This window comes from Drosophila serrata, unplaced genomic scaffold (genome assembly GCF_035046125.1).
Source record: "Drosophila serrata isolate PLE 108 unplaced genomic scaffold, ASM3504612v1 contig_156, whole genome shotgun sequence".
In the NCBI taxonomy this organism is placed as follows: Eukaryota; Metazoa; Arthropoda; class Insecta; order Diptera; family Drosophilidae; genus Drosophila; species Drosophila serrata.
The window spans coordinates 452,308-480,281 of NW_028257054.1; the positions used below are offsets into that span (position 1 = coordinate 452,308).

Here is a 27,974-nt window from a genome sequence, read left to right on the forward strand (position 1 = left end):
TTCGTTTTATATATTTATTTGGTGTTGCATAAACGGTTTACACATTCAAAACATTTAAAATTCAAATTCCACTACTAAATACGGTCTGTTCTTGAATTTCATTTTGATGCTTCACATTTATGCTGTTAACTTTCACACTGAATCTTATAAATAGAATATGAATACATATATATACTTTTAGTTTTGTTTTAAAAATTTCATTTAAGCTTCTCAGGGATTAACTTCCGTTTTGTTAATTAATTGCTTTTCCTGGATAGACCCTTCTTCAGAAGGATTCTGGCTCCATCGTGGCAATCGATAGTTTTGGTTTTCTATTCAAGAGAAAATATAAGGTGTATAAGTTGTACGGGCAATCGGAGCTTTCAGTTGAGGCAAGACTATGGCCAGATCGAAAATCGGGTTTGAGATCAGTTTTAGATGAGTATAGTTTTAGTATACATCTTGTAACAATGGGTGGGTCTTGTGATGATTCGTATGATTTTAGTTCAAAGCTATTGCAAACATTTTCTGGTCACACATTCAACAAGTTAAGAAGTTTTACTAAGCTTAAGAGATGGGAATTCTAGTATTTAAGTGGGTCAGGAGGAGAGTTCTATAGAAATGCGGTAAACAGCTAAAGCAGAGTTATAGTGTCTAAGAGGGACAGTAAGCACATTGAAAGCATTAAATCAGATGGAAATCCAAATACTCCCGGCATCCTTGTACTCTCGTAACAAATTCATCGAAAACTCCAAAAACTTAATAAGCTATCCAATAAATACACCTAGACTCTGATATAACAGATTATTGCGGGCACAGGACCTTCGTTCTGGCAAGGAATAAACTCCAAACAGGTGTGTACAAATCAAAACGAATTCCTCCGCGGTCTCCAACCGTCCTGGCCATCCGGCGATAACAAACGATTTCGAGTTCTTGAGCAGTGTCTTGAGCAATGATAATACTGATCCTATATCCTAGCTGCCTTGGCAAGTGTTAACTTAGACGACCAAATGCGAAACGTCGCTGGTGTAGCCCGGCGAGTACCGAGGCGGCAGGACACTCTGCTGGGGCCGTGTCTTGCCCAGCATGGGCATGGGCATTGCCGGCTGTCCGGCCGCCATCACCTTGGGGCTCTGGCCGGGCTTGCCCAGCTCGTAGGGCCGCCGGATGCGAAGCACGTCGGCAGCGTCCCCAGGCCAGGCCCGCTCCGGTCCCAGTCGCTGGCCCAGGCGAGGATACCGGCGCTTGTCCACCGCCAGACTGATGGTGCCCGGTGGGTGGGAGTTCAGGCCCACGTTGTACTGGCGCTGCATCGCCAGGGAGGCGCGAATGGTCTTCCGTTTCTGGGTAGGATCACACAAAGGGATTAACTTGAGTATCAGTAAATCTTAAAGGATACTCACCTCTATAGTCCCACGCCACTTGTCCGCCGCATGTCGGGCAATGTCCAGGCGCTTCTGCTTCTTCACCTGGTGCTTCTTGTAAATGACCTCGATGATGATCAGACCCACGCCGCCGGCAATGCCCACGCCCACCAGTATGAACACCCCCGCCATGTTTTTCAATCCCAGAGTGTTGGGCGTTTTCTCGAAGAGCTCGCAGTTCTGTTGAACATGCCCATGGAAGATCCACTGCTTGTCCAGCTTCTCCATAAACCCGCCTGAAGAGAGGAGAAGAAAGGTCAGTAGAGACTCATTAAGCAGTTTGAAAATCAGTCAGAGCTAAAACATACTCTCGTGAAACTCCAGGATAGCTAGAGTAACCGCATCCGTCCAGGGTGAACCCTTTTGCAGTCCAATTCCGTAACCACTTCGTCCAAATAGCTCGCCGGCAGTGACCAGCTCGCAATCTTTGGAGGCCTCGTACTCCAGCCGCGAAGAGTCCCAGATGAAGGCCATTAGCTTACTGTGGACAGAAGCGTAGATCAAGGATATCAAGTGTTAAAATTGGGTTTATACATTTGGGATAAGGATAAGGACACAACAAGTAGGAAGAAACGTTAATGTAACAAGAAAGATTGGTTAGCTTCGGTGAACCGAAGCTTCCGATATCCTTACAGATTCTTCGAATTAATGGAATTTTATAAATCTTTTTTAATATACTAATCGTAAGTCAATTCATTTTATAGATTTTATTTCAATAGATAAAATCATTCTAGGAACTCACTTCACTTTACTTTATGTTTATGGTTTCTTAATAAATTGACTTTGTTATATATTTTTTAGTATATAATATATTTAAGTCTTTATATATCGGATATAGAATGTAACTCTGATATTAACTAGTTCTTTAAAACTTTAGAAGATTTGCAAGCATTCAAAGACATGAAGATGCTAAGATATAGGAAGACATGAATGACTTTGGGGGGCGTCTAAGTACGGGGGCAAGACCAACACGAATACGATACCGCTAAGGATTACAATACATTATCTAATAGATCGAAACACACAGAGAAAGAGAGAGAGAGAGAGAGTAGTATAGAGAGACAGAGAAAGTTAGAGACAGTGGCTTTAGGTGGACTGAACAGAACTGAACTGAGGTGGCATTTGAGAGTTTGGAGAGTGAGTTGGAACTGTAAAGAGTTGTGGTGGTTGTTGAGTTGTTGTCTGGATCTGGAACTGGATCTGGACAGTGCCATGACATGCGATGCTACGCTCAGCTACGGAAAAGATCGCGGCCACGACCTGAGCCACGACGGCACGTTACCCCTTCTTCACGTCCTGGATGGCCTGCTCGGCGGTGGCGTAGTTGTTGGCCTCCATCGTGCGGTACATGTTCGAGAGCTCCACCTGACGGCGGAAGTACATGTCCACGGAGGAGCCCTTGACGGTGGCGCAGGTCAGGTTCTCCATAGTATTACGCAGACGGGCATCGTTGATGCCGCTCAGCTTAGTCTTGGGCCGCTCCAGCACGAGGAAGGCGGCCAGGTTGGCAGTGTACGAGGCGACGATGATCATGGCGAATCCGGCCCAAACCATGCCCAGCACGCGGGCGGAGAAGCTGCGTGGCGTTCCCTCCCCGATCCCGCTGTTTAGGAGCACACCCCAGGCGAACCACACCGCGGAGCTAAGGTTCAGGGCCTTCTCCTCATTGCTGTCCGAGTGCGAGAGCTTGAAGCGTCCGAACGGCGAGAATCTGAGTTCGGAAATTGGAAAGAAATGATTATTAAGGTTACGGAACTCCGGGTCAGCCAGTTCCGGGCAGGCGGGGATTAACTGGGCGGGATCAGCTGCGATCGCTGCCATTCAACCGTCCAATGCAACGACCTTTAACAATTGTGTGTGCTTCGTTTTCGGGTTTCAGTTCAGGTTGGGGTTCAGGAACGGGAAGGGGGACTCACTCACCTGTCCAGTAGGTAGAGCACGAGCGCCACAACATGGACCGACACCATTACCAAGATCCATAGCGTGTTACTAAACGGCTGCAAGAAAGACACGAGAGTACTCGATCGTGACGGTTTCTTCTCGAGTATTGTAATGCCTTGGTATTTGAATGGTTTCGAGAATTCGATATACTCGGCACGCTCCGGATTGATGGTTAGTGGTGCCACGATCATGCTAACATAAATGTAGACCCGGATTAACATAGTAGCTACTACTACTGGCCAACTGCCAGCGGAATCCCATTGCTTACTCGGCACGTTCGTTGACCAGCTCCCCAATGAGGCCCGTCCATTCCTTCCGCAGCGTCATTCCCGAGTGGTTCCGAAGGATATAATGCCCGAACTGTCCGTCAGGAGACAATGCCAGGTCGTAGGTAAAGTTGATCCGCTTGGACAGCTCGATGAGCAGGTCTATGCAGTAGCCGCGACAGCAGAACTCGTTGGCTGTTGAAAGACCAACCCAATGTCAATACATCTCTATCCTCTTCTAGTATTAGGTTGGCAGCTTCCTTACCTGTTGCATCCGAGGCGTTGAACAGTGGACATGGTCGCTCATCCGGTTCGCAGCGGAACTCATCATCGCCCATCCTCCGCACATAGACAAAGGGCTTCTCCTCGATGGTCAGCACCTTGAGGTGCGTTGGTATCATGATGCCCTCCGGCTTCCTTCTCTGCTTTCCCGGCCAGATGATCTCGCTGTCGTTGATTCTCATCCGCATCTTGGCTCTCATCTAAAAACTTGTATATACTTTAATCTGTAAGCAAAGGTTTCTTCAGGAGACTTACGCTGTCATAGCTGAACTTGCCCACCACGTGCTTCTTCTGCTGCTCCCGGATATTGATCACATCATAGCCGGCGTAGATGCGATCCCCGTTGTCATCGAAGGCCACCTGCCCAGTTTCGCCGGTAATATTACGGTTCTTGAGGTACTGGAACAACCGCTTGCCTGTGTAAGATTTAAAGTAAATACTAAATGGTGTTATTGAACCAGGGAAACCCAGGAATGTACGCACCCGACTCCCAGTTTACGGCCGAATCGCCACAATCCTTTGGAGCCTCGGCAATGGTTTCGTTTGAAATCATCTCCTTGATGGCCGAGGCCAGGACGTAGACACTGTCCTGGAGGCAGAGTTACAGCATCATACATAATTGAGACCCGTAGGAGGCGCACACTTACCCTAATGTGTCCCTTGTCGCTGTGGGCATGCTCGAGTTGGAGGCCCAACACTCCATCCGGAGTGTTGTTGGCCAATAGCGCTTGCTCCGTCACAATCCAGACGTGCCCCTCTCCAGTCATGTTGTAGTCCCCAGCATCGCGGAAGATAACTTGGGCGTCCTCGGTGCTGTGGGCGATACGAGAGCACGAAACACTTATGATAATGCCTGGATTTCTGAATGCCATCAGGCAGACACGCCTGGAGTGTCTCTTTGGGGCTGAATCGTACATGAGGAGCGCAATATTCAGATTGCATTTTAAATTAACATATAGTTTAAGTCATTTAAAAAAGGAATTCCGGCTTGAAAAGCCTTGCAAATAGTTTAACGTAAGAAATGTTGAAATGTCATGTATAAATTATTAAACAAACAAACCTAAGAGGTTTCGGTGGGTTTTGAATAAACCTTAGATTTAGAGAGAGGGAGGAAATCTTTTTTAAATAGCAAAATAAAGTAATGTTATATCTTGGCATAAACTGATGGCTTTATTGCAGTAATTTTATTTGCTCTTATAGCAAAGCCTCTAAATAATAGTAATAATAAACACAAGACCCACTTTCCTTCAATTGACAAAAGCCGATAACGACCAGTTGCCGAGGCAAAGGCACGCCCATGATGGACTGCAATCTCAGTAATCTTGTGTATATCGCTTTTCCATTGACATCAATTTACGGAATACAACATAAAATCACTTTATTGAGAATTGACAACAATTGACCGACACGCTTTAGTATTTAAATTTAACCGTCACCCGGGGCAAAGCGATTTATGTGAACATCTTGATGGTACAATAATAAACTTGAATACTACATAAATTGCATTGAAAAATAGATTTAACGATAATATATTTAAGTAAACATAAGTAAGGATTTTAGTATATAATCCTAGAACCAAAAAGTACTAGCGATATTTATGTCTAAAATTTCTAATATTGATTAAGTTACAGAACTAACATGTGCGCAATAAATGTATTCTCAAGACTGAAAAAAATTTAAGATATGGATATTATGGATTCACTATTCACTAGAGGAAATAATCTTATAAATATCTAATAACAAGAATGAGATAATCATTTCCATTAAATATCGATACAAACATAAAATCTCAATCTCAAATCTTCCTCAATGTAAATACCTCACCCATCTATCATTAAACTACCAGCCCCCTCCCCTCTAGACTGCTCAACTTGATCCAAATATGAACGAATTATTTACGCAAATTTTGCGGGAACGACGCACTCACCTGGCGTACATCAGGTAGACCCTGGACTGGGCCGTCTTCATGTCGATGAGGTGTTCGGTGAAGCTCTCCAGCTTGGGCTCGAACTCGACAATCAGCTCCACTGTGGCGCGCACATCGACGTCGTCGTAGTAGGTCTGGGATGTGGTCTGGAACCGTCCCAGGATGGCCCGGCCATCCGTGTCAGAGCTATGGATGATAATTACCTGTCGCCAGTGGAGCAGATAACGGAACAACTCAATAAGTCAATAAGTCAAATTTTGTGGGTCGCAGACTTAGGGAGATGGGGGCAGGGATTCCATACGTACCTTCGTGTAGGCAAAGTGGCTGAGCATCTCCAGCCAGACATCCGCCTGGTGGTAATAGGGGGGCACCGTCCTCAGGAAGGAGACGTGGATGTTCTTGTCGGAGAAGGCCGCATCCCGCGAAGATATGCCAATGACGGGAATTGAATAGAATCCGCTCGTATAACTCACGGCCGCCGGCGACAAATCACCTGAGGTTTGCTCATGCGAAACGACTACGGCGTACACCTGCAATGGAATAGAAGGAGCACCCAGGAGGAAATGGTAATAAAGGATGGCGGAGAACAAGCCAAATCAGTGGAAATGAAATGAGCAATGCCAAGGAAAATGACAGAGGAAGGGAGCCAAGGCCTGAGGCAGACAGCGGAAGTGTAAATGGCATCGGGAGGACGTTCAATTGGTTCAGAATAATGTATATACAGTGCGTTTCACTCTAATAAGACTGCTCAGAAAAGTATTGTAGTTATTCAAGTTACAAAAATATAAAAACAATTTAAAACTATTTTTGTAGGTCTCAAAAATAAGTTTTTATAAATTTCTATAGCAGATGAGTGTCTAACTGAACTAATATTTTCGACTCACACCTTATAGACACGGACCCCCAATAGAGTCAATGACAGTTGATTTGCTTCCTTCGGATGGCATGAGTAATGAAAGGTTAAAAATGGACGCACATTTCGGGGCCAAGCGATGATAAATTCGCTCTGGCATTAATGATGACAAATGCCGCCCCGAAACACAGCCAGGAATTGATTTAGACCTGGTCTAGTGGGTGTTGACTTCTGCTTTGGACAGCCTCCCACAGGGACAGTTGCCAAATAGAAGCTTTTTCGAAATAAATGTGATATAATGCCCTATGTGTGATTGATGGAATCCACAGATAATTCACGGATGTAGTTTGCCCTGAAAAAATAAACCTGAAAATGTGCAAAAGTTGGCAGCCAAAAGAGCATTGGAGCTCTGAGTGGACTTTTTGACGAGGTTCCACATGCCCTGGGTGCATTGTACTTTTGAGCGCTAAAATGCTCTTCGTCATTAGAATTTTTTGGACACATTTGGTTTGTGCATGACGGCGTTGATTAATTGCACGAGAAACCAGTTTGATTTCGAAAATTACTGTCTGATCTTACTTCCATTTGTTGTAAGTACAGTGCCTTGAGAAAGTGTTTTGACTAAGCCATTTAAGGCTTTCTTTAAAAATAAAATATATTTAAGAAAAACAAACGTTTTGGCCAATTTTAATGATGTAACCCCTTATCTTTTTTGGATCATCATAATTAAGCCAGAAATGCATTAATAACCAGCAAAAAGGTATGAAAACAGGCCATTTTTTTAAGTTAATAATGTTTTTCAAACTTTCTAGTTAAGGCAAAAATTTCAATTCGGGAAGCTGTTCTGTGCTAATTTTTAAAGCGCTAACAAATCTGCATACTGCGTTTTGAAATTTAGGATATTCAATTTTTGGTCAAATTTTGCCAATTTTAATGATGTAACCCCTCATTTTTTTTTTTTTTGAAATTTTGCAAATAAATGCAAAAACTTATTCTTCCACTAGACATGGCTAGATCGATTCAGCTGTTCATTCTGATCTAGAATATATATGATTTTTAGGGTCGGAAATGATTCCTTCATTGTGTTATAAGCTGCTGATTTGTACTAATACCCAGCAAAAGGGTATAAAAACAGGCAATTTTTTCGAATAATCAGAGTTTTTCAAACGTCATAATTTAGCCAGAAATGCATCAATTTCAATTCGGAAAGCTGTTTTATGTTAGTTTTAATAGCGCTAACAAATCTGCATACTGCGTTTGTTGATGCTGTTAAACGATTCTGATAAGAAAATTATAATAACCTGCAAATACATAGGTATAAAAACAGGCAATTTTTTTAATTAATCAGTGTTTTTCAAACATCATAGTTATGCCAAAAATGAGTTTATTTTAATTCGGAAAGCTGTTCTGTGCTAATTTTTAAAGCGCTAACAAATCTGCATACTGCATTTTAAGATTTAATAAATTCAATTTTTTGTCAAATTTTAACAATTTTAATGATGTAACCCCTTATAAAAATTTCAATTTTTGAAAAAAACTCAAAAATGTATTTTTACATTAGACATGGCTAGATCGATTAAGTTGTTCATTCTGATCTAGAATATATATGATTTATAGGATCGGAAATGATTCCTTCATTGTGTTATAAGCTGCTGATTTGTACTAATACCCAGCAAAAGGGTATAAAAACAGGCAATTTTTTCGAATAATCAGAGTTTTTCAAACGTCATAATTTAGCCAGAAATGCATCAATTTCAATTCGGAAAGCTGTTTTATATTAGTTTTAATAGCGCTAACAAATCTGCATACTGCGTTTGTTGATGCTGTTAAACGATTCTGACTAAAATTATAATAACCTGCAAATAGGTATAAAAACAGGCAATTTTTTAAATTAATCAGTGTTTTTCAAGCATCAGAGTTATGCCAAAAATGAGTTTATTTCAATTCGGAAAGCTATTCTGTGCTAATTTTTAAAGCGCTAACACATCTGCATACTGCGTTTTAAGATTTAATAAATTCAATTTTTTGTCGAATTCTGTCAATTTTAATGATGTATATAAATTCGGAAAGCTGTTCTGTGCTTATTTTTAAAGCGCTAACAAATCTGCATACTGCGTTTTAAGATTTAATAAATTCAATTTTTTGTCGAATTCTGTCAATTTTAATGATGTAACCCCATATAAAAATTTTAATTTTTGAAAAAACTCAAAAATGTATTTTTACATTAGACATGACTAGATCGATTCAGCTCTTCATTCTGATCAAAAATATATATGATTTATAGGGTCGGAAATGATTCTTTCATTGTGTTATAAGCTGTTGATTAATACTAATACCCAGCAAAACGGTATAAAAACAGGCTATTTTTTCGAATAATCAGAGTTTTTCAAACGTCATAATTAAGCCAGAAATGCATCAATTTCAATTCGGAAAGCTGTTTTGTGTTAAATTTAATAGCGCTAACAAATCTGCATACTGCGTTTGTTGATGCTGTTAAACGATTCTGAAGAAAATTATAATAACCTGCAAATACATAGGTATAAAAACAGGCAATTTTTTTAATTAATCAGTGTTTTTCAAACATCATAGTTAAGCCAAAAATTAGTTTATTTCAAGTCGGAAATCTATTCTGTGCTAATTTTTATAGTGCTAACAAATCTGCATACTGCGTTTTAAGATTTAATAAATTCAATTTTTTGTCGAATTCTGTCAATTTTAATGATGTAACCCCATATAAAAATTTCAATTTTTGAAAAAACTCAAAAATGTATTTTTACATTAGACATGACTAGATCGATTCAGCTCTTCATTCTGATCAAGAATATATATGATTTATAGGGTCGGAAATGATTTTTTCATTGTGTTATAAGCTGTTGATTAATACTAATACCCAGCAAAACGGTATAAAAACAGGCTATTTTTTCGAATAATCAGAGTTTTTCAAACGTCATAATTAAGCCAGAAGTGCATCAATTTCAATTCTGAAAGCTGTTTTATGTTAGTTGTAATAGCGCTAACAAATCTGCATACTGCGTTTGTTGACGCTGTTAAACGATTCTGACTAAAATTATAATAACCTGCAAATAGGTATAAAAACAGGCAATTTTTTAAATTAATCAGTTTTTTTCAAGCATCAGAGTTATGCCAAAAATGAGTTTATTTCAATTCGGAAAGCTATTTTGTGCTAATTTTTAAAGCGCTAACACATCTGCATACTGCGTTTTAAGATTTAATAAATTCAATTTTTTGTCGAATTCTGTCAATTTTAATGATGTAATGATTAATTATAAAAATTTCAATATTTTAAAGAAAAAAACTCAAAAATGTATTTTTACATTAGACATGGCTAGATCGATTCAGCTCTTCATTCTGATCAAGAATATATATGATTTATAGGGTCGGAAATGATTCCTTCATTGTGTTAAAAGCGGCTGATTAATACTAATACCCAGCAAAAAGGTATAAAAACAGGCTATTTTTTCGAATAATCAGAGTTTTTCAAACGTCATAATTAAGCCAGAAATGCATCAATTTCAATTCGGAAAGCTGTTTTGTGTTAAATTTAATAGCGCTAACAAATCTGCATACTGCGTTTGTTGATGCTGTTAAACGATTCTGAAGAAAATTATAATAACTGGCAAATACATAGGTAGAAAAAACAGGCGATTTTTTAAATTAATTAGTGTTTTTCAAACATCATAGTTAAGCCAAAAATGAGTTAATTTCAAATCGGAAAGCTGTTCTGTGCTAATTTTAATAGTCGCTAACAAATCTGCATATTGCGTTTTAAGATTTAATAAATTCATTTTTTTGTCGAATTTTGAAAATTTTAGTGATGTAACCCATTATAAAAATTTTAAATATTAAAAAATTGTGAAATTTTGAAAATTTCAGCGGACATGACTAGATCAATTCACCTGTTGATGCAGATCAAAAATTTTAAAGATTTATAGGGTCGGAAATACCTCCTTCACTTGTTGCAAGCTTTCGACAGAAATTTGAATACTCTGTAAGGGTAGAGCCAGTTACAGTTAATCCAACCCACTTTGAAAGCTCCTTAAATATATACAAATACCTTTAAAATGAATCAAATGTATTTCCTTATTACTTCGAAGTAGCCTCATCAAAAGCAATTAACATTATTAATTGTGAATTCTTAAGGAAGACCCAAGATGCGAAGCCGAAACCTAACCAACTGGAAGGCGGGTGGATATTGGAATCTGTTGGCGCATTACCGTTTATCATCACGGCATTTCCGAATCATTTCCCTCTGAATTATTGAAATGAGGCACAGCCAGGCCCGGGACCTGGCCAGGATATATATGTACATATATTTTCAGGCCTCATGGCGATGGATGGTGTGAACGGAAGTGGGAAGGTAATTGCATTTCGCTGCAGACTTACTCGGTTCTCGATGAGCTTGTCGCACACGTTGAAGACCGTCTTGATGGGATTCTTGTCCATGCGAATGGTCTTGTCGTAATAGGTGACCTTGCGTGGCACATACTGCTGGTCGAAATTGAGGTGCTGTGGGTCAGAATTAAAGGGGGCGTGGGTTAAAGCGAATCTAAATGGGAAATCCAGTTAGCTAATGCGACTAAGCGCTTGCCTTTATTGTTGTGCTAAAGTGCTCCTCGCTGTCGGAATTGCTCAGAACGCCGCCAATATTGTACGTCGAGGGATTATCCGAGGCGGTGTGCCTCTGGGCGGCGGCAATCGGCGGCGGCATTATGGTTAGCAGAACAATGGCCGATCCGAACAAAAGCCGACGATGAACAATGCCCACGGCAGCCATATTGCAGCGCTCCTAAAGTTTTTGGGGAGGGAATACGAGGTGCTTTGTGAAATGATTTCAATTGTCTTCCCGGCAAACATTCAGCATTTTCTGAAAGAAAATATAAAGTTGTATTAACTCTCTATTTAAACAAGTTGAGTTATTTAAAACAAAGGAGTTTGACATTTAATTTCATATGCTTATTGTCAATCTTCAGCCAAAGAGTAACCAATTAAATGTGTAGAGTTGAAAAATTATTAAAGGTATCATTATTTTAAAGTATATACCAGTGTATCCAAAAGAGTGCAATGAAATATTTAAAACCTCTTGTTTATGGATCATAGCCTTTATTTTCTTTAAGCGTTTAACTTTTTTCGAAGCTTCAAATTTCCAAGGACATCTAAATTTAATATTTTTTGTATTGCGAGTATAGGTAAAAAAATTAATTTTAATGAACCATGCATTTCTTGTATAAAAATTAATTTGAATTCTAAATGATCGTGCCAAATAGAAAACCGGTTGAATTAACTAACAGATAACTCCAAGTGATTTTAATCTTAAGGCAAAATTTTATAAATTTGCACATTTATTTACACAATACTAAAGTTTATAAATCCAACAACATTTCTATAATTTAATTTGTATATTTATTTAAATTTTTTAAAAGCTTAGCGGTCTCAATGATTGTTTCATTTGCGGTATATTTTACATGCTTATACATTTGGTGTATGTACATATGTATTTTCGTTGATCGTTGCATTCGCGTTGTATTTTACATGCTTATACATTTGGTATATGTATTTTGTCCTACGATCATATGACCTTTGTTGCTTTCCTGGGCTTATTCTTGTTAGATTCTAATAATATAATTATAAATTTTGTGAACAGTAGTTAAGTTATTAAGTATAAATTTCTTATTATGCTATAAACACTTGAGCGGTATTAAAATATAGTATTTCCGCCCGGCGGTCACACTAACGATCATATGGCCCAGCTGCTTTGGGACACTTGTTGCTTGTGGCTAAGCTTTCTGTCGGCTGCCGTGTTTTTGCTCGGACGTGTTTTCCGCGTCGGTCCGCTTATCTGCGCTGCGCTGGCACTTCGGTGGTGAGAGGGAGACGGAACGCGGCGCCCTGGAAAATTGCACTTTCGTACGGTTCGCGCGGCTAATTTATGGCCAAAATGATGGCCAATTTATCGGCCTGAATGCGGTGGGCGGTGTGAGTGTGAGTTTGTGCCTGGAAAAGTGCGAAATGTGCGAAAAGCTGCGACTCGGAAGCGAAATCGTTTGAGAAATCGACTGTCGACTTGCGTTGCGCGTTTTGTTTGCCTTGCCTGGCTTCGCTGCCAGTGCGCTGCCTCTGCGAGGTAACTGCGCTGCCGTTAGGTGGGCGCTCGGGGGCGGGACAGCAATTGCTTGGATTGTTGTTGTTGCTCACACTTTTCGCCTCTCTTTCTTTTAACCGGAATTGTTTGTCGCGTGTTTTTTACGGCTGTGTCTTATTGACAACCAAAGCTCTGCCGACGTCGCAGCCCGAGCATTGTTATTGTTATTGTTATTCTTAGTGCTAGTGTTGGTATTAGTGTGTGCGGTTTTTGTTGTTTCTTTGCGCCGTATTCCCCTTTTATTGTCACAATGCACACTCGATACAGTAAACGAAACTGTTAGCGACAATATTTTTTTAATTATTTCAAACATATTTTTACAGTGAATAAACAAAAAATTTCGTTTTTAGAGAATTTTTAAAGATTTTTTTTATGTGGCTAAAACAAAGTTCACGATTTTTCAATATTTCAATTTTTTGTTTATTAAAATAGCACTTCAACAAAAATACTTCAATACCTACGGAAGAATAACCCAATAAAAAAAATTCAATAATTACAGAAAAATATTATAATAATAAATAGTAGTGCGTCCACTCTGTAAAGCGTGCACTGTACTCTGTGTTTGTGGCCAAGTGCGCGCACTCAAGGTGAAAATATATTAAGTTCTTTCGAGTGTTTGCACATCAAGTTCGATTTGAATAAAATACATATAAAATCAAATTCGATTTACGATCGTCGTTCTGTCAGCGGATGATTCAATCTTTCTGGGCAGTATCGCTCATTTCGGATACAAATCTACAGCTACAAATTACTCGCAGTAAGTACTCGGACCGCATAAATGTTCCAGCAACCTGTTGCCCTTTCGCTTTGAGCAATTTTCTGGTTTTTCTGGTTTCCCAAAGGGCTTGCCGCCGATTTAAGTGGGTCATAAGGCAATAAGCTCTGCGGTATCACGCATTTCGGCCAGAGCTAATTACCTTTGGCCAGATAGCTATTATCTGGCAGTCACGCCCTCGCCCAGTGCGCCGCCAAGTTCATTTTGTTGAATAATTGAAAGGAAATCAAAGCGCAAAATGCCAGAAAACCTCGTTGATTCAATTACAATGCAAAGCCAAAGGCAAAAAAAAAGAAAAATAGAGAAGCAAAAACGAACACCTTGCACTCTCGCTTTTCCATCTCTAGGGGGAAAAAAGAGTCTTACACAGAGAGAAATATCATTAAATACTAACAAATTAAAATACCGACAACTGAATATAGTTTTACATTGCATTAATTAGAGTTTCTTATACGTAGGAAAATTAAAGTAAGTTAGTTTTTGCAAATAGTTTTGTACTTCTTATCAGCAATTACTTGATATAATATATTATATATTCATAATCACTAGAGTATACCTGGTATGATTTTCCATTATGAAACACCTAAACTATGTAATATATCAATTAAGCAATATATGAATTTAAATACTAATCAAAATCTCGAAAGTGAATTCCAAATTAGACCCAAGTTAAATAGTTGACTTTTATAGTATGTACTTTCTCTCACTGCAACCTCCTCCCGCCGAATAGTGGTGAGGTGACGGAGAGAGGAAGAGCGGCTGACAGGGCCGACGCGTGCTTAATTAAGCGCCACATTGTTGACTGCCGGGCAGGTACTATGAGATAGAGGGAGATAGTGGCAGCTGCGAGTAACGAGAGAGGCCCCCAAAAAAAGAGACAGAGCACAGCAGAGGGAAAGGCAGAGCAGAGATGGAGATGGAGCTTTCTCGCCTGCAATCAGTGAGTTGTGCTCGCTGTGGGGGCAAAGGGGAAGTGGGGGCATTCATGCAGGCTGCTGCACGCGATGATTTCAATTTAATTGCGTGGCATAAAGATGGCTTTTCATCGCCAAATTGCATTTTTCGCAATCGCAAAAGCAGACTCAAGTAACTCTTAATGGCCAACTAATAATGTTCGAGTTAACAAACATGTGAGCATACAATTACGGCCAATTATTTCCCCATTACCACATTTTGGTGAATTGCTATATATTTAATTGAACAGGCCAAACAAGCGTGGTTATAACAGTGATTAATTTTTTTGTAAATTTTTATTCCCGAGATACAAATTGGCTACTTAAGCCACACTTAGTTAGCATTGTTAGTATGATCAGCAAGTAAAACTACCGACAGTTTAACATATTAATATACACTAATCCATTTAAGGCCAACGTGTTTTTAAATCAAGATATTATAGAGGCCCTTTAAAACATCCATTTTTTTCTACCTTTTTTTTAGGTATCCTTTATATTTTATAATTTAAGGAATGGTTATTTTCCCTTCGAATGCGATAAAAGTCGCCTTTCTACCCTTATCAGTCCTTAATGTATTGGATTATATAATCACAAAGCTTTAAGAATGTTATTTCGTTAATAAAAATATCAATCACTTGCTGTCAATTACGAGATTATTATGAATACCATGAGAAAATCTAGGAAAAGTCCATATCATCAAAGCTTATCAGCTATGATTTCATTTTTCACTTCTTTGAGTCAACTTAAACAATGCCAGATAAGAAACCAATTAAAAAGTGTTGCTATATTTTATGGGTCGACTTATTAAACGAACTGCTTATATATAGTCAAGACGTGAACTGAAGTTCAATTAATAATGAACTGAAATCAGTAATTGAGTTGAAGAGCTCACTCCGAGTATCATTAAGTGATTTCAAGTATGTGGTTCTTTATAAAAGTACTATCTGAATAAAGATACAAGCATAAGGGACAGTTGTGGACAACATGTTAGCCATAAGATAATCAATCAACTGAATCAGTATCGACATATATTTTCTTGTGCATATTCATATGCTGCCCATCGTCATGTGCATAATTTGAAAATGGGGAGAGGAGAGGAGATGGCGCCTGAAAGCGCCACCAATTAACATAAATAGTCAAATTGTGTGAGCGACGTTTTCATGTTATAAATAAAATATACGAACGAACACTCACGACCACAGTCCCCCATTCAAAAGAGATATGCAACCCAAACCCAACACTCACTTGGCTGCAATTAATGTGAGTGTGGGTCTAAGTGAGTGCGTGTGTGTGAGCGCGGAAAGGTCGTGTATGTTATCAATGAAGCAGAGTGAATGCGGAAAATGGGTAAAAGAGCTCTCTCCGCGCCAGCTTGTATGTGTTTTCCTCTTTTTGCTCAGGTGAGCCGAGATCTCTTGAGCTTTTCAATAGCTTTCGGAGGCCAGACGGGGCCCAGACCTTAACAAATAGCCAAATTACACAAAAAACGGGTGTAAAACACGAGTCGTAATTAATTCTTTACCTTGCCAGAGGGTCCGCTTTTAATGGCCGAAATAAAATGTTTGAAGCCCTTTTCGTTAAATTGTTTTTCATCGCCCATCATTTATTACTCATTCACCATCTGCACTCATTTCCTATTAATCCCCATAAATAGTTGATTAGACTTCAGCGGTCTTCCAACGTGATGCCTGTGGCTCCCAGGAACTTTTGAGTTCAGCTGAATAAACATTGCATCGAATTTCCCCAAGGAAAAGCCCTCACCGTTCCCCCATTTTCCATGCCATGAACTGGGGCTGAAACAATTCCCACATGCAAACGGGTAACAAAGTAAAGAAGTACACTCACTATCAGCAAAACGAGCCGTCATACCAACATTCGATGTCATCGAAAGGGAACGGAATCGCCTCATGGCTCGTACTTTCGAAATAATTTCATATGAATTTCACACTTTGATTTGTTTGCTATTCGAATTTTTACATGTCCCCTTACAAGGCAGTTAATGAACTTTGAGTGTAGCAAAAAGAGTATATAAGGGTAGTATGACTGAATAGAAATAGATAGACATTATTATTAGATACATAGATAGATAGATATATAGATAGTATTAAAGATACATAGATAGATAGAAAGATGGATAAAAATATAGATATTATTATTAATTAATTAAAATGCATAGATAGCTATATATTATTATAGATACATATTATTACTTATATAAAGGCAACATTGAGAATTTAATTAACTGGTATTATTAAATGGAATAGAAATAATTTAAGAAATTCTATTGACGTATCTCTTATCTCTGCTTTTGTTAAATAATGATTTTATTTCTATATGAATACATGTTTATTTCAAATCGGGCCATAATCAAAATTATTGCCATAGTTATAGAATAAAGTAATCATTTTCTTGCCACCTAAAAGGGCATTCCATATTCAGTATGCCCTCCAATAAATTCCCTTTGCCAGTTTTGTTTAACCATTTTAACATAGAGAACGTGCCTTGGCTAACATTTTATTTAATTTTCGTTGTTGTGGCAGCATGTGTGGGACTTGCAGCCGGCGAGATTCATTGAATGAGGCAATGCAGGGCGGCAGTAGTGGCAGTGTGTGGAAAAGTAGGTGGTGTGTCTGCCGGAGGAGGTCTCTGGGTAATTCGAACTGACAGACTGACAACAATGAGAACAGCGGGCTTGACGGCGGCTCCTATTTGATGATGATGGGGCTTTATTGAAATATTGCGTCGGTTTCGATTTTAATTCCCACAACGCGCAAATACTTTTAATGAAGATCCAACCGCAGGTGGGGGTTCAGATTGTTTGACTCCGACTCGGGTTCAATTGGACCGATTTTCCGGGACGGATATCCTTGGGATAATATCGATCTGTCCATTATAAGGAGTAATTTCTCCCCCCGGCCAATTTGAGATAATTTAATTTGCCCTCTGTAAACGGGAATTGTTTTATGTGCAATCCAGCGGCAGGCAGGACAACTCCCCAAGGAGTCGTCCGACGACAAAAGCTTCAATCAAAAGCCCCAAAAACTTTGAACCAAACTTTGTCGTCCATGCTGCCTCGGTTTCTCACATCCACGCCCTGTTGCGTTAACCTTTTATCCCTTTCGCCTCTGTCCTCCGACCCCCATCCAATCCATTGTGGTCCGGCTCCGTGTGTGCGACTTAGCCGGGAAAGCCATCTAAGCCAATAAGCAAGTCAAGGAGGTCCATCCTCCGGCGCCGTGCAGCTATCGAATTTGCTAAAGTGCTGCGACTTCCCTGGCCCATTGTTGCCAATTCACATTTTATATTTTTGTGTACTTTGCAGCATCTTTTCGTAGGCAATTTTCCCGGGCATTTTTCACACACGAGTTGCCAAACATATGTACGTATTTCCCCCTTGCCTCGTTCACCATCCGTTCCGCTCCACTGAACCCCAATCCATGGGATTGATGACAAGCAGACCCGCTCCCGGAGATTGGGGCCGAGAGGGGATGGAGCCATTCTGGGCATGATTTCAAGCATTGCACATTGACGTGCCTCAGTTAGCCGAATTTCCCCATTCGGTCCATTGTTGCTAAAGTGCCTGATGGCCAACGAATCGTTGGGCTTGAGCAACTATAGAAGTTTGGGTGGACAAAGAGCGGGCATTTTCCTATGGATTCTCTTTCGCCCATCGAGTTTTTGATGAATTACAAGGATAAATGTGGAGGGACCACGTGTGTGGTAGATTTCCAATTGTTTGGGATAATTTTAGATTGCAGGCTTATAGAAAGGAAATAATCAGCTTGAGAATTCTGGTTAGGTTACAAATATATTGTATTTGGGAATCTATAATTTGTATATTGACAGGGAAAGCGTACAATAAAAACACCTAAAACTTTTCAATGGAGAAATAAATGAGAGAGCAATAAAACAAACCCAAATAATATTAAAAACACGTAAAATTTATCTCGAAACGCCGTAAGCATATATGTTTCAATATTCAGAAAGGGACCAGATTAAAGCTACATAGATTTTCCTCCAACCCAGTCGTTATGGTAATCGAGTTTCACTGTGCTCTATATAACAAGGCGATAGTTAAAACCTGTGTTTACGAGGGCATAAGATGCAGAACAGCCACCTGCTTTTAAGGCCTCGTCATTTATTGCATCGCCCAAGGGGGCGAAGACATATATATACAGGACATACAGAACGACGCCCAGCATAAGCAGAAGGACGCCAACGACCACGAACAGCACCACACATTGAGATGTCTCGGAGCTATCCATAACGCGATGGATTAGCGCGGCCACGCCTCAATTCCGGTACACCGCACTGCAAACTATTCAGGGTACATTTTTTGCACAAACTTTGGCTGTCTTTAAACTCTGTTATTTTTTTTTTTACATCACCACAAACTGGATATCCTTCGGGCATATCCATTGCCTCGGCACTCGACTCCGCCTTGATTTCAGGGCATTTAATCAAGCTATTGGCTGTGGGCGGCGGCTCGGCGGCTGGTGGGTGGCTATCGCGAGTTAAGTTATGCAAACACTTTGTGTGCCACTCCTACAGGATGCTTTGCTTTCTCTATTCTTTTTTGCGCACACACACACACAAGCACACAGACACACTCACACAGGCAACTTTTGTGGCACGCACACAGGACGAACGAACTTTTATCCCTTTGTTCCCTCTGTTTTCACTGACAATTTTGGGTGTTTCTTGTTTTCACTTTTTTGAACTATGCTGGGACGTATAATTGTTGTTTTTTTGTCTGGTAATTTTTTTGATTTTCCACCACTGGCTGGCTGAGCTTTTCGTATTGGATTTCACTGCTGCCAGCATAGCATTATCGCATAGCACAGCATCACATCACCCATACGCACCGTGGCCAGGCAGCAAATGTTGCCTACTTCTCGGCGCCCGCCCAACGCGACGCTCTTACTTTCGCTGGCTTTTCCGGGGCTGGGCAGGACAACGTGGCGCTTTGCGCGTCGCTCGACAACTGGAAGGAAAATCCCTTCGGCCAGACAAAGTTTTCCTCGGAAAAGGCTCAGCTTTTCAGCTTTAAGCTGCCCCACAAAGCTTTTCAAGCTGGCCCAAAGCTAAGTCACGCCTGCGCCCAGCCATGTAAACACACGGGCTCGGCAAGGAGAGAGTGTCTGTGGGTGTGCTGTGTGTGTTGTGCGCCGCATGTGTTGTTTTTTGTTCGCCTCTCAGCTGTTCGGTGCTCAGCTGACCGCCTCTGTCAGCGCCGCAGCAGCAGCAGTCGCAGTCGACGCCGGCGTTTGCATCTGTTTGCATGCCAACCACTTGTTGTGGTTTGTTGTTTTTTTTCTCGTTGTTTGCTCGGCTTTTCCCACGCATGTGATTCGCTCCCCTCAGCTCCAAAGCTCTCGGAGTGGGCTTGACCGCCTCATGCTAATTCACGCACCTGGCTTTTTTTTTGACGTGTAATTGATTGCTTTTTAAGCAATCGATAATCGCTTCACTAAGTAAATACGTCGCTTCTGACAGCCCGATAGCGGTATTTGCAAACATTAATCCCCTGAAGAGTCATGTGACAGTGAAATAACAAGGCATTACACTGTGCCGACAGTGGGATAGGTCAGTTAAGGAGTCAAGGCTTAAGAAAAATTATATTTTGTAATTCAACTTTATCCTATTCCCTTAAAAGATCTTAAATAGTAATACAGCATTTTTTCAATCAAACATTTGCTTTTCGTATACCTCAAGAAAACCCTACAATATGTGTCTTCTTAGTTGCTAATTTTAAACGCTAATTTTTGGGGTTAATCGAAGTTTGTGAAATATCACACATTAATTTCAATTTGGAAACCATTTCTGTGGTTGTTTTTAAATGGTTAAAAAATCTGCATACTGCGTTTTTAAATTTAAAGAATTACATTTTTGCCAAATTTTGACAATTTTAACCCCTTAAAAAATTTTGAATTTTCGAAAAAAAAATTCCGAAAAATTTTTTTTCGACCGGATATAGTTAGATCAATTCCCCTGTTGATGCTGATAAAGAATATATATGATTTATAGGGTCGGAAACGACTCCTTCACTGCGTTTCAACCTTATGATTAAAATTATTATACCCTCCAAGCGTATTATTATTAATATTATTATAACTAAATATTTTTTGCTCTTATTGTGTTTATTTAATAGGCATTGATTATGTTTGTTGTCTGGAATCCGCAATTTGTGAAACAAACTTTAAGCAATTACGAAAACAATAGAAATTACTATTGTAGAAATTCTCTTTTGTTTACATTGCATTAGGTATTTTTCGTAAACAAAGAAACCAAAATGTAAGCAAATTATAAGGTTACATGGGAAAACAAGAATATTTCGAAATTCTACAGAAATGTTCAACAAATTAAGAGTTGTTAAGTAGCTTTATGACTCATTTGACTGATTTAATGTATACTTTTCTTAGTGATTTAGAACTTGGCCAAATACTTACACTTTAAATATCCCTAGCTTCTTTCTGCTTTTAGATATCAAGCATTTAAGCTTTATTATTATTATATTAATTAATATGCCTTGAAAGTAAAATTTAAAGTATTCTTCTTTTATACTAGAAGACTTTCCATTTATAATTTGAAACTACTGCAAAGCTTTCTTAAATACTCTCTCGCATCTGCACACATCTGTCGTATATAATTTATTCCCTTAATTTATTCATTCTACCGAAACAAATCACTTGACTGCCAAGCCAAACTAATCTGGCTAAGACGAATTCTCAAAGACTTTTCCCATTCATCGCTCCGCACAAAGGCTTATCGAGCGGAGGGGCATAAGGGGAGAACACGGCACACTCACAGTGCAGCTGGGTGGGTGCACAAGTCGCTCCGTCGACCTTGACCCGGCGTGGGAAATCGCATTAAGCCGAGGACCCGAGAAGATGTGAAAAGTGAAATCAAATCTGCACATGATGCTCGGCCCGAAAGCCACATGCAGAGGCACTCAGTTTTGACTAATGTCCTCTCGCTGCCAACTTTAACACACTAACCCGGCTAATTCGTAGCGCTGATGCGTAAAGCATGCGGAAAGAACTGTGCCATGAATGGAAAGAATCGCTGAGGGTGCCTTGAGTGAAAAGTGCATCGGATTCCACTCAAAGGTCGGGCGGAAAAGCGGAAAAGCTTCCGCAAGCTCAGCGCCTTAGCTTTCTGGGCCGATTACGGCGAACTTTGGCCAACATTTTCACTGGAGCGCTCGGTGCTTGCAGACCGCCTCGGTTTTCCTCCGTCGGGCCACGGCAACCGAGACCAGAACTGGACTTCAAAGAGCTGCCCACAAATTCCCACAGTTATTATTCATCGGAGATTGTTATTTATTAAAGTCCCGCGGCCGCGTTCAATGATATTTTGTGTGTTTACAAAGCGCCCAAATATTATTTGGAACACGAATACGAGTGGGAATCCCAGTGTGTGTGTGTAAGTGTTTGCTCCAATGGGATGAAAATGTACACCTGGAAAGGCTGAGGCTGAGGCAGATCCCAGGGAAGGCTTCGTGAGGCGCTGGCAATGCCAGCTTCCGCCACAATAAACAGAAAAACGAAAAAAGTGAAACAAGAAGCAAAAAATAGGCAAATATCTGAGCTACCACTTTGAGATTCTAGAGGCCATGTGTGTGTATCCGTTGTGTGCGGTTTTGTTTGGAGGAAATGGCTGGATTATTGTGCTTCGACCGCGTAATTTGATTGAAACGCTTGTTAGCCCAATTTATATTCGAATAAATTTCGTTTTAATTGTCTAACAGCAGGTGGTGGCTGAGATTAGGCCACTCGCCACCTGGCCCCGCCGCCCTTTATTGTGATAAAATAAAAATAATTGCTATGTTGGGAAACAGATTTAATCGTCGTCCGGAAAAGAAAAGCGTAGACACAGCAGAACACCCCCAATTCGAATTGAATGGTTACAGGTTGGATGGCCGGATGGATGCCACAGCTGCCAGGATGCCTTTCGAATTCCATGGCCCTTGTCGGGGCGACAAGCTCCGCGTTTCCTGCCTTCACTCACCCGCCAACAAGATGAACATATTTGAGCAGCAGCCAGGCTTTTCGCCACCCCGCCCTGCTGAGCCGGATTTCGTTGAATTCCCAACCACCTATCTCCTCCCACAAAGTGGATTTTGCCTAGAGAGAAATTATGAATTTCTCATTTCCTCAGCTTTTCCCAGAATCCTCTGGGTCTTAGGCTAATCAGTGGAGTTTGACAGGAGAGCGGAGAGCATTTCGTTATTGTCAATCAACCTGATTAACTGGAGCCATACATCAATTGAGCCTACATCACATCTGGCGAATGTAAATGCCACCAAAGCTCTCCTCTTTTTCGGTTATTCGGATTTATTTTGGGGGTGGCAGCTCATTAGTATGCCCATGATGCCTCGCCTTAAGCAGCCACTAATCACCACGAACAAATACGTTGAAATAATAACAAATTGCACATAAATAACTCACTCATACGGATCATTCGAAAATATAAGATTTGGCGGGCCAAAATAATTAAATAAATAAATAGACAAAAATACTGACGTGCCATTTGCATAAATTTCAATCTGACAATGATTTCACTTTTAATGAGCATTGAAATCTTATTAATCAGAGAGTACTTTTTATATTATTTATATGGAGATATTTTATAAAGCTATAGTATTTAATAATTGTGAAATCTTATTGAACAAGTTTTAAGGGTCAGGTATTGAATGTTGCAGCCAAAGAATTTCTATTCATTCAGTTTCCATTTAAATAAAGGTAAACCAACAAGTTTTATTCAAACCACAAACTTTATGCAAAAAATTTGCTGACATTGACTGGGAACTTTAAGCAACTTTCTGGAATCCTTCAAACTAAAATCCATATGCAAACTTTTGTGGCACCGTGCCATGAGAGGTTCTTCAACAATGAAAACATTTTCCTGCTTCCATCATTCCATACAATATGGAAATGTATGTTTATACCCTTGCAAGGGTATTTTAATTTTAATCAAAAGCTTGAAACGCAGTGAAGGAGTTATTTCCGGACCCTATAAATCATATATATTCTTAATCAGCATCAAAAGGGGAATCTATCTAGATATATCCGGATGAAAAATAAATTTTCAATATTTTTTCAAAATTTCACATTTTTATCGTTAAAATTGTCAAAATTTTAGGAAAAATTTAATTCCTTAAATTTAAAAACTTAATATACAGATTTGTTAACCTTTTAATAACTAGCACAGATTTGGTTTCCGAATTGAAATTAATAAATTTTTAACATAGTTATGATAATTATAAAACTGGTATTTACCCATAAAATTGGCATATTTTTAAATATCGATTTAATGTCCCAAAAATACAGATAAGTAAGGTTTTTTGCAGGTATATGAAGATTATTTATGATCAATTTCCCAATCAATCTTTTTAGTCCAATCGCAAACTGAAAGGGTATATAAGCATCGGATTCGCAAAGTTAGCATCCTTTCTTTCGTCATGCAGCCATTATCTGTAGACAATACAAAAAGAAATCATAAAAGCAGAGAAAGATACAGACTACAGAAATCGTTAGAAGTGACAACTTTCAGTTTGCAGCCAGACACCGACGAGAAATGTTTATTGGAAGCATTAGGCAGGCGACTTGCTACATATCCCGCTAAGGGGTGAGAATATTAAGTATACGCCGGATTGTCCCAAGGCAAGGGTGGAAAGTAATGGGAGCAACTGAGCCCCTGTCATGCAGAGTAATGTAGGGTTGGTCGACAAATTGTCCATGAATACTTTATAACTCGCTAAGCCAGACAGGAAAAAGAAAAACTGAAATGCTCCCCAACGCGTTCCCCTGCTGCTGACGGCTATCAGAAAATATGGCTATAACCAAATGAAAACTGGGTGAAAGCAATTACAATAAAACTGAGACAACAAAAATCTATAAGTTAAGGGAAGTAATGTCTGTAATCTTACAAAAATCAGAAAATGATATTTTAGAAGAACCTATTTTAAATTCCTTAATGCTTGTCAAAACAGCAGAGACTTTAATCGTGCTCTTAGATTGTCTGAAGTATATAGATAAAATGTCTGATTTATCTTTTGTAAATATTTGACTGAGTTAAATATTTACCCGTGATAAGCTTATACAACATTAAGAGCCAGATAAAAGCGTGTATTATTTCTTAGGGGCTACGGAAGGTGCCATAAATTGACACAATTACAAATTTTCTTTTAGTTATTCGAGGTGTAGTCGGTTGACATATAAATAAATATTATTAGACATACAATTGCACTGATTATAACAGCATTTCTTGATAAAAATATCACAGGGGAAACAAAATCAACGGACTGTTTACAGAACATTCCCAGCATTGTACCTTAAAATGATTTGTCTTTTCCACAACTTAAGAGCAATTCTAAGAAGCCTGCTTAATGTGCCCCCGAGGCATGTAAAGCAAACTCATGGTGTATGTTCTCCCTTTGTTTAACCCCACAGGACATAACGAGGACGACAAATCATTGCAATTAACTCGCGTAACCGACTGCGCCAGCCAAACAGCTAAACAATAGCTCCCAGCGCAACGACGCAACAGGAGCAGCTCCGTGAGGAGCAGCGGGCGGTGGCCCATTGTTGCGCCACCCGGTGGCAGCCACTCCACACCCACTCGACGCCACAGCCACATCCCCGTTGAGTTCTCGCCCCAAAGCCCAGTCCAAGGAAGGCCAGAGACATGGGCGACAATATAATTGGCTCGGCGAGCTTCCTGCACTTGGGCGACATTGTGTCCCTGTACGCAGAGGGCAGTGTTTGCGGCTTCTTGAGCACTCTCGGGTAAGTGCTATTGTCCGGACTGAATGAGATTCAAACGAGCCGATGGCCCGGGGGATTAGCCGGATCCCCGGCATCCACCTGTGGCTCAGAGAATACTAAGGTAATCCCTTGATTTCTTCCGACAGCCTGGTCGATGATCGGACAGTGGTGTGCCCCGAGGCGGGAGACTTGAGTTGTCCTCCCAAAAAGTTTAGAGGTAATAAATATGATGTGATTGTTTAGGACTTATTTTTCTACTGAATACTTACTCTGCTTGCAGACTGCCTCATAAAAATATGTCCTATGAATCGCTATTCCGCGCAAAAGCAATTTTGGAAAGCAGCTAAACAATCGGCCGGCTCAAATACGGATCCTAATCTTCTCAAGCGATTACATGTAGGTACAGCTATGTAACCGGAGAGACTTGTGACATACCCAGATTTGTGATTAAAACTCTTGTGTGCAACCCTTGATGAACATATTTTCATTTTCCCAGCACGCTGCAGAGATCGAGAAGAAACAGAATGAGACGGAAAACAAGAAGCTGCTAGGCACTTCGATCCAATATGGAAGGGCGGTGGTGCAGTTGCTCCACTTGAAGTCCAACAAGTACCTGACGGTCAACAAGCGGCTGCCGTCGCTGCTGGAGAAGAATGCGATGCGAGTCTATCTGGACGCCAATGGTAACGAGGGTTCCTGGTTCTACATCAAGCCCTTCTACAAACTACGTTCCATCGGGGACTATGTGGTGGTGGGCGACAAAGTAATCCTCAGTCCGGTGAATGCCGACCAGCAGAATCTCCATGTGGCGGCTAATTACGAGCTGCCCGACAATCCTGGCTGTAAGGAAGTTAATGTCCTCAACTCGTCCACCTCGTGGAAGATCTCACTGTTTATGGAACACAAGGAAAATCAAGAGCACATCCTTAAGGGCGGCGACGTGGTGCGCCTGTTTCACGCCGAGCAGGAGAAGTTCCTCACCATGGACGAGTACAAGAAGCAGTACCACGTCTTTTTGCGCACAACAGGACGGACCAGTGCCACTGCGGCCACCAGCAGCAAGGCGCTCTGGGAGATCGAGGTAGTGCAGCACGACTCATGTCGCGGCGGAGCTGGCGACTGGAACTCCCTGTATCGCTTTAAACACCTGGCGACGGGTCACTACTTGGCAGCAGAAGCGGAAGCGGATGTGTTGGCTGGAGCAATTGGCGCGGCATCCACATCCGGTCACGAGCCTCTACTTGCGGACTGCAGCAAGGACTCGGGCATAGGCTGTTCCACCATGAACTCTACCCTGAATGGTAAGATTAAGCCACAAATATGTGAAAGTTCCTAGTCATATTCACAACTATTATCCTCTTTGTATTACAGATAAACCCAAGGGCAAGCAGTATCGCCTGGTATCAGTTCCATACTCGGCGGACATAGCCTCTGTGTTCGTACTGGATGCCACCACGATGGCACGTCCGGACAGTTTGGTTCCCCAGTCGAGCTACGTGAGGCTGCAGCACATCTGCTCCAACACGTGGGTGCACGCCACGTCAATACCGATTGACGCTGACGATGACAAGCCCGTGATGTCGATGGTCTGTTGCTCTCCCATCAAGGAAGACAAGGAGGCCTTCGCACTGATTCCCGTCTCTCCTGTGGAGGTGCGCGACTTGGATTTTGCCAACGATGCCTGCAAGGTGTTGGCCACTGTGACCGGCAAGCTGGGCAACGGCAGCATCTCCATAAACGAGCGGAGGGCGCTGATCTCACTGCTCCAGGACATAGTGTACTTCATAGCTGGGATGGAGAATGAGCAGAACAAGACAAAGGCTCTGGAGTTCACCATTAAGAACCCCATCAGAGATCGACAGAAGCTGCTCCGCGAACAGTACATTCTCAACCAGCTGTTCAAGATCCTGCAGGGACCTTTCCAGGAGCACACGGCCGGCGACGGACCATTTCTACGGCTGGATGAGCTCAGCGATCCCAAGAATAGCCCGTACAAGAATATCTTCCGTCTGTGCTATCGCATCCTGCGCCTGTCGCAGCAGGACTACCGCAAGAATCAGGAGTACATCGCCAAGCACTTTGGTCTCATGCAGAAGCAGATCGGTTACGACATCCTAGCGGAGGACACCATTACGGCTCTGCTCCACAACAACCGGAAGCTGCTGGAGAAGCACATCACCGCCGCCGAGATCGAGACCTTCGTCGGCCTGGTGCGCAAGAATATGCACAATTGGGACTCGAGATTCCTGGACTATCTATCGGACCTGTGCGTGTCCAACCGTAAGGCTATTGCCGTTACCCAGGAGCTGATCTGCAAGAGCGTGTTGAGTGACAAGAATAAGGACATCCTGATCGATACGCAGGTGAAGGCTCTAAAGAACGGTGCCGCCGCTGCACGCTGCTACAAGGGCACCACCGAGGACGTCTGTCTTGCCACTCTTGCCGAGGTTGCCGGCGATGACGAGGATCGATCGGATGTGCAGTCTACGTCCACGACAACCACTTGGGACAGTGCCAGCCTCACCGACGACGATGGCAGCCTTTCGTCTGGGGATAGGTACGAAATTCACCTCAAGTGGACGGGACAGCCGGTAAGTGATAGATTCTGGAACTTGTTAAGACAATATTTTTACTTGTGCTTTAAA

The 27,974-nt window shown here is 41.0% G+C and overlaps 2 protein-coding genes across 4 annotated transcripts in view; one reads left to right on the plus strand and one right to left on the minus strand.

Moving 5' to 3' along the window:
- On the minus strand, positions 1-19,560 carry Nmdar1 (glutamate ionotropic receptor NMDA type subunit 1). Of its 3 annotated transcripts, none has more exons than XM_020943855.2 (15): positions 19,426-19,560; positions 11,282-11,557; positions 11,077-11,199; positions 6,125-6,349; positions 5,820-6,022; positions 4,540-4,705; positions 4,376-4,481; positions 4,148-4,308; positions 3,876-4,092; positions 3,613-3,805; positions 3,324-3,536; positions 2,686-3,114; positions 1,712-1,884; positions 1,383-1,639; positions 1-1,322 (listed from the first exon to the last, which is right to left on the minus strand). In XM_020943855.2, exons 2-15 carry the CDS (start codon positions 11,465-11,467, stop codon positions 978-980), a joined length of 2,997 nt encoding a protein of 998 aa, XP_020799514.2. In that variant the 5' UTR covers positions 11,468-11,557; positions 19,426-19,560; the 3' UTR covers positions 1-977. The 3 variants fall into 3 exon arrangements, with proteins under 3 accessions (XP_020799514.2, XP_086682351.1, XP_086682350.1); XM_086826225.1 differs by lacking the exon at positions 19,426-19,560 and adding an exon at positions 16,406-16,424; XM_086826224.1 differs by lacking the exon at positions 19,426-19,560 and adding an exon at positions 12,426-12,557.
- Positions 12,448-27,974, plus strand: part of Itpr (Inositol 1,4,5,-trisphosphate receptor) — a 25,483-nt gene continuing 9,956 nt past the window's right edge. The window contains exons 1-7 of the mRNA XM_020943854.2: positions 12,448-12,672; positions 13,265-13,589; positions 25,015-25,350; positions 25,476-25,546; positions 25,610-25,725; positions 25,826-26,630; positions 26,701-27,920. Of these exons, the coding sequence (XP_020799513.2) occupies positions 25,250-25,350; positions 25,476-25,546; positions 25,610-25,725; positions 25,826-26,630; positions 26,701-27,920 (2,313 nt within the window). The 5' untranslated portion in view covers positions 12,448-12,672; positions 13,265-13,589; positions 25,015-25,249. The remainder of the gene's footprint in view (positions 12,673-13,264; positions 13,590-25,014; positions 25,351-25,475; positions 25,547-25,609; positions 25,726-25,825; positions 26,631-26,700; positions 27,921-27,974) is intronic.

What these genes read in the sequence shown, in the direction of transcription:
- Nmdar1 (XM_020943855.2), bottom strand. Translation starts at nt 11,467, where the DNA reads ATGGCTGCCGTGGGCATTGTTCATCGTCGGCTTTTGTTCGGATCGGCC. An exon ending in GCGACAAGGGACACATTAGG is followed by an intron (nt 4,482 to 4,539) that starts GTAAGTGTGCGC and finishes CTCTGCCTCCAG; the next exon opens with GACAGTGTCTACGTCCTGGC. An exon ending in TATCCTGGAGTTTCACGAGA is followed by an intron (nt 1,640 to 1,711) that starts GTATGTTTTAGC and finishes TCCTCTCTTCAG; the next exon opens with GCGGGTTTATGGAGAAGCTG.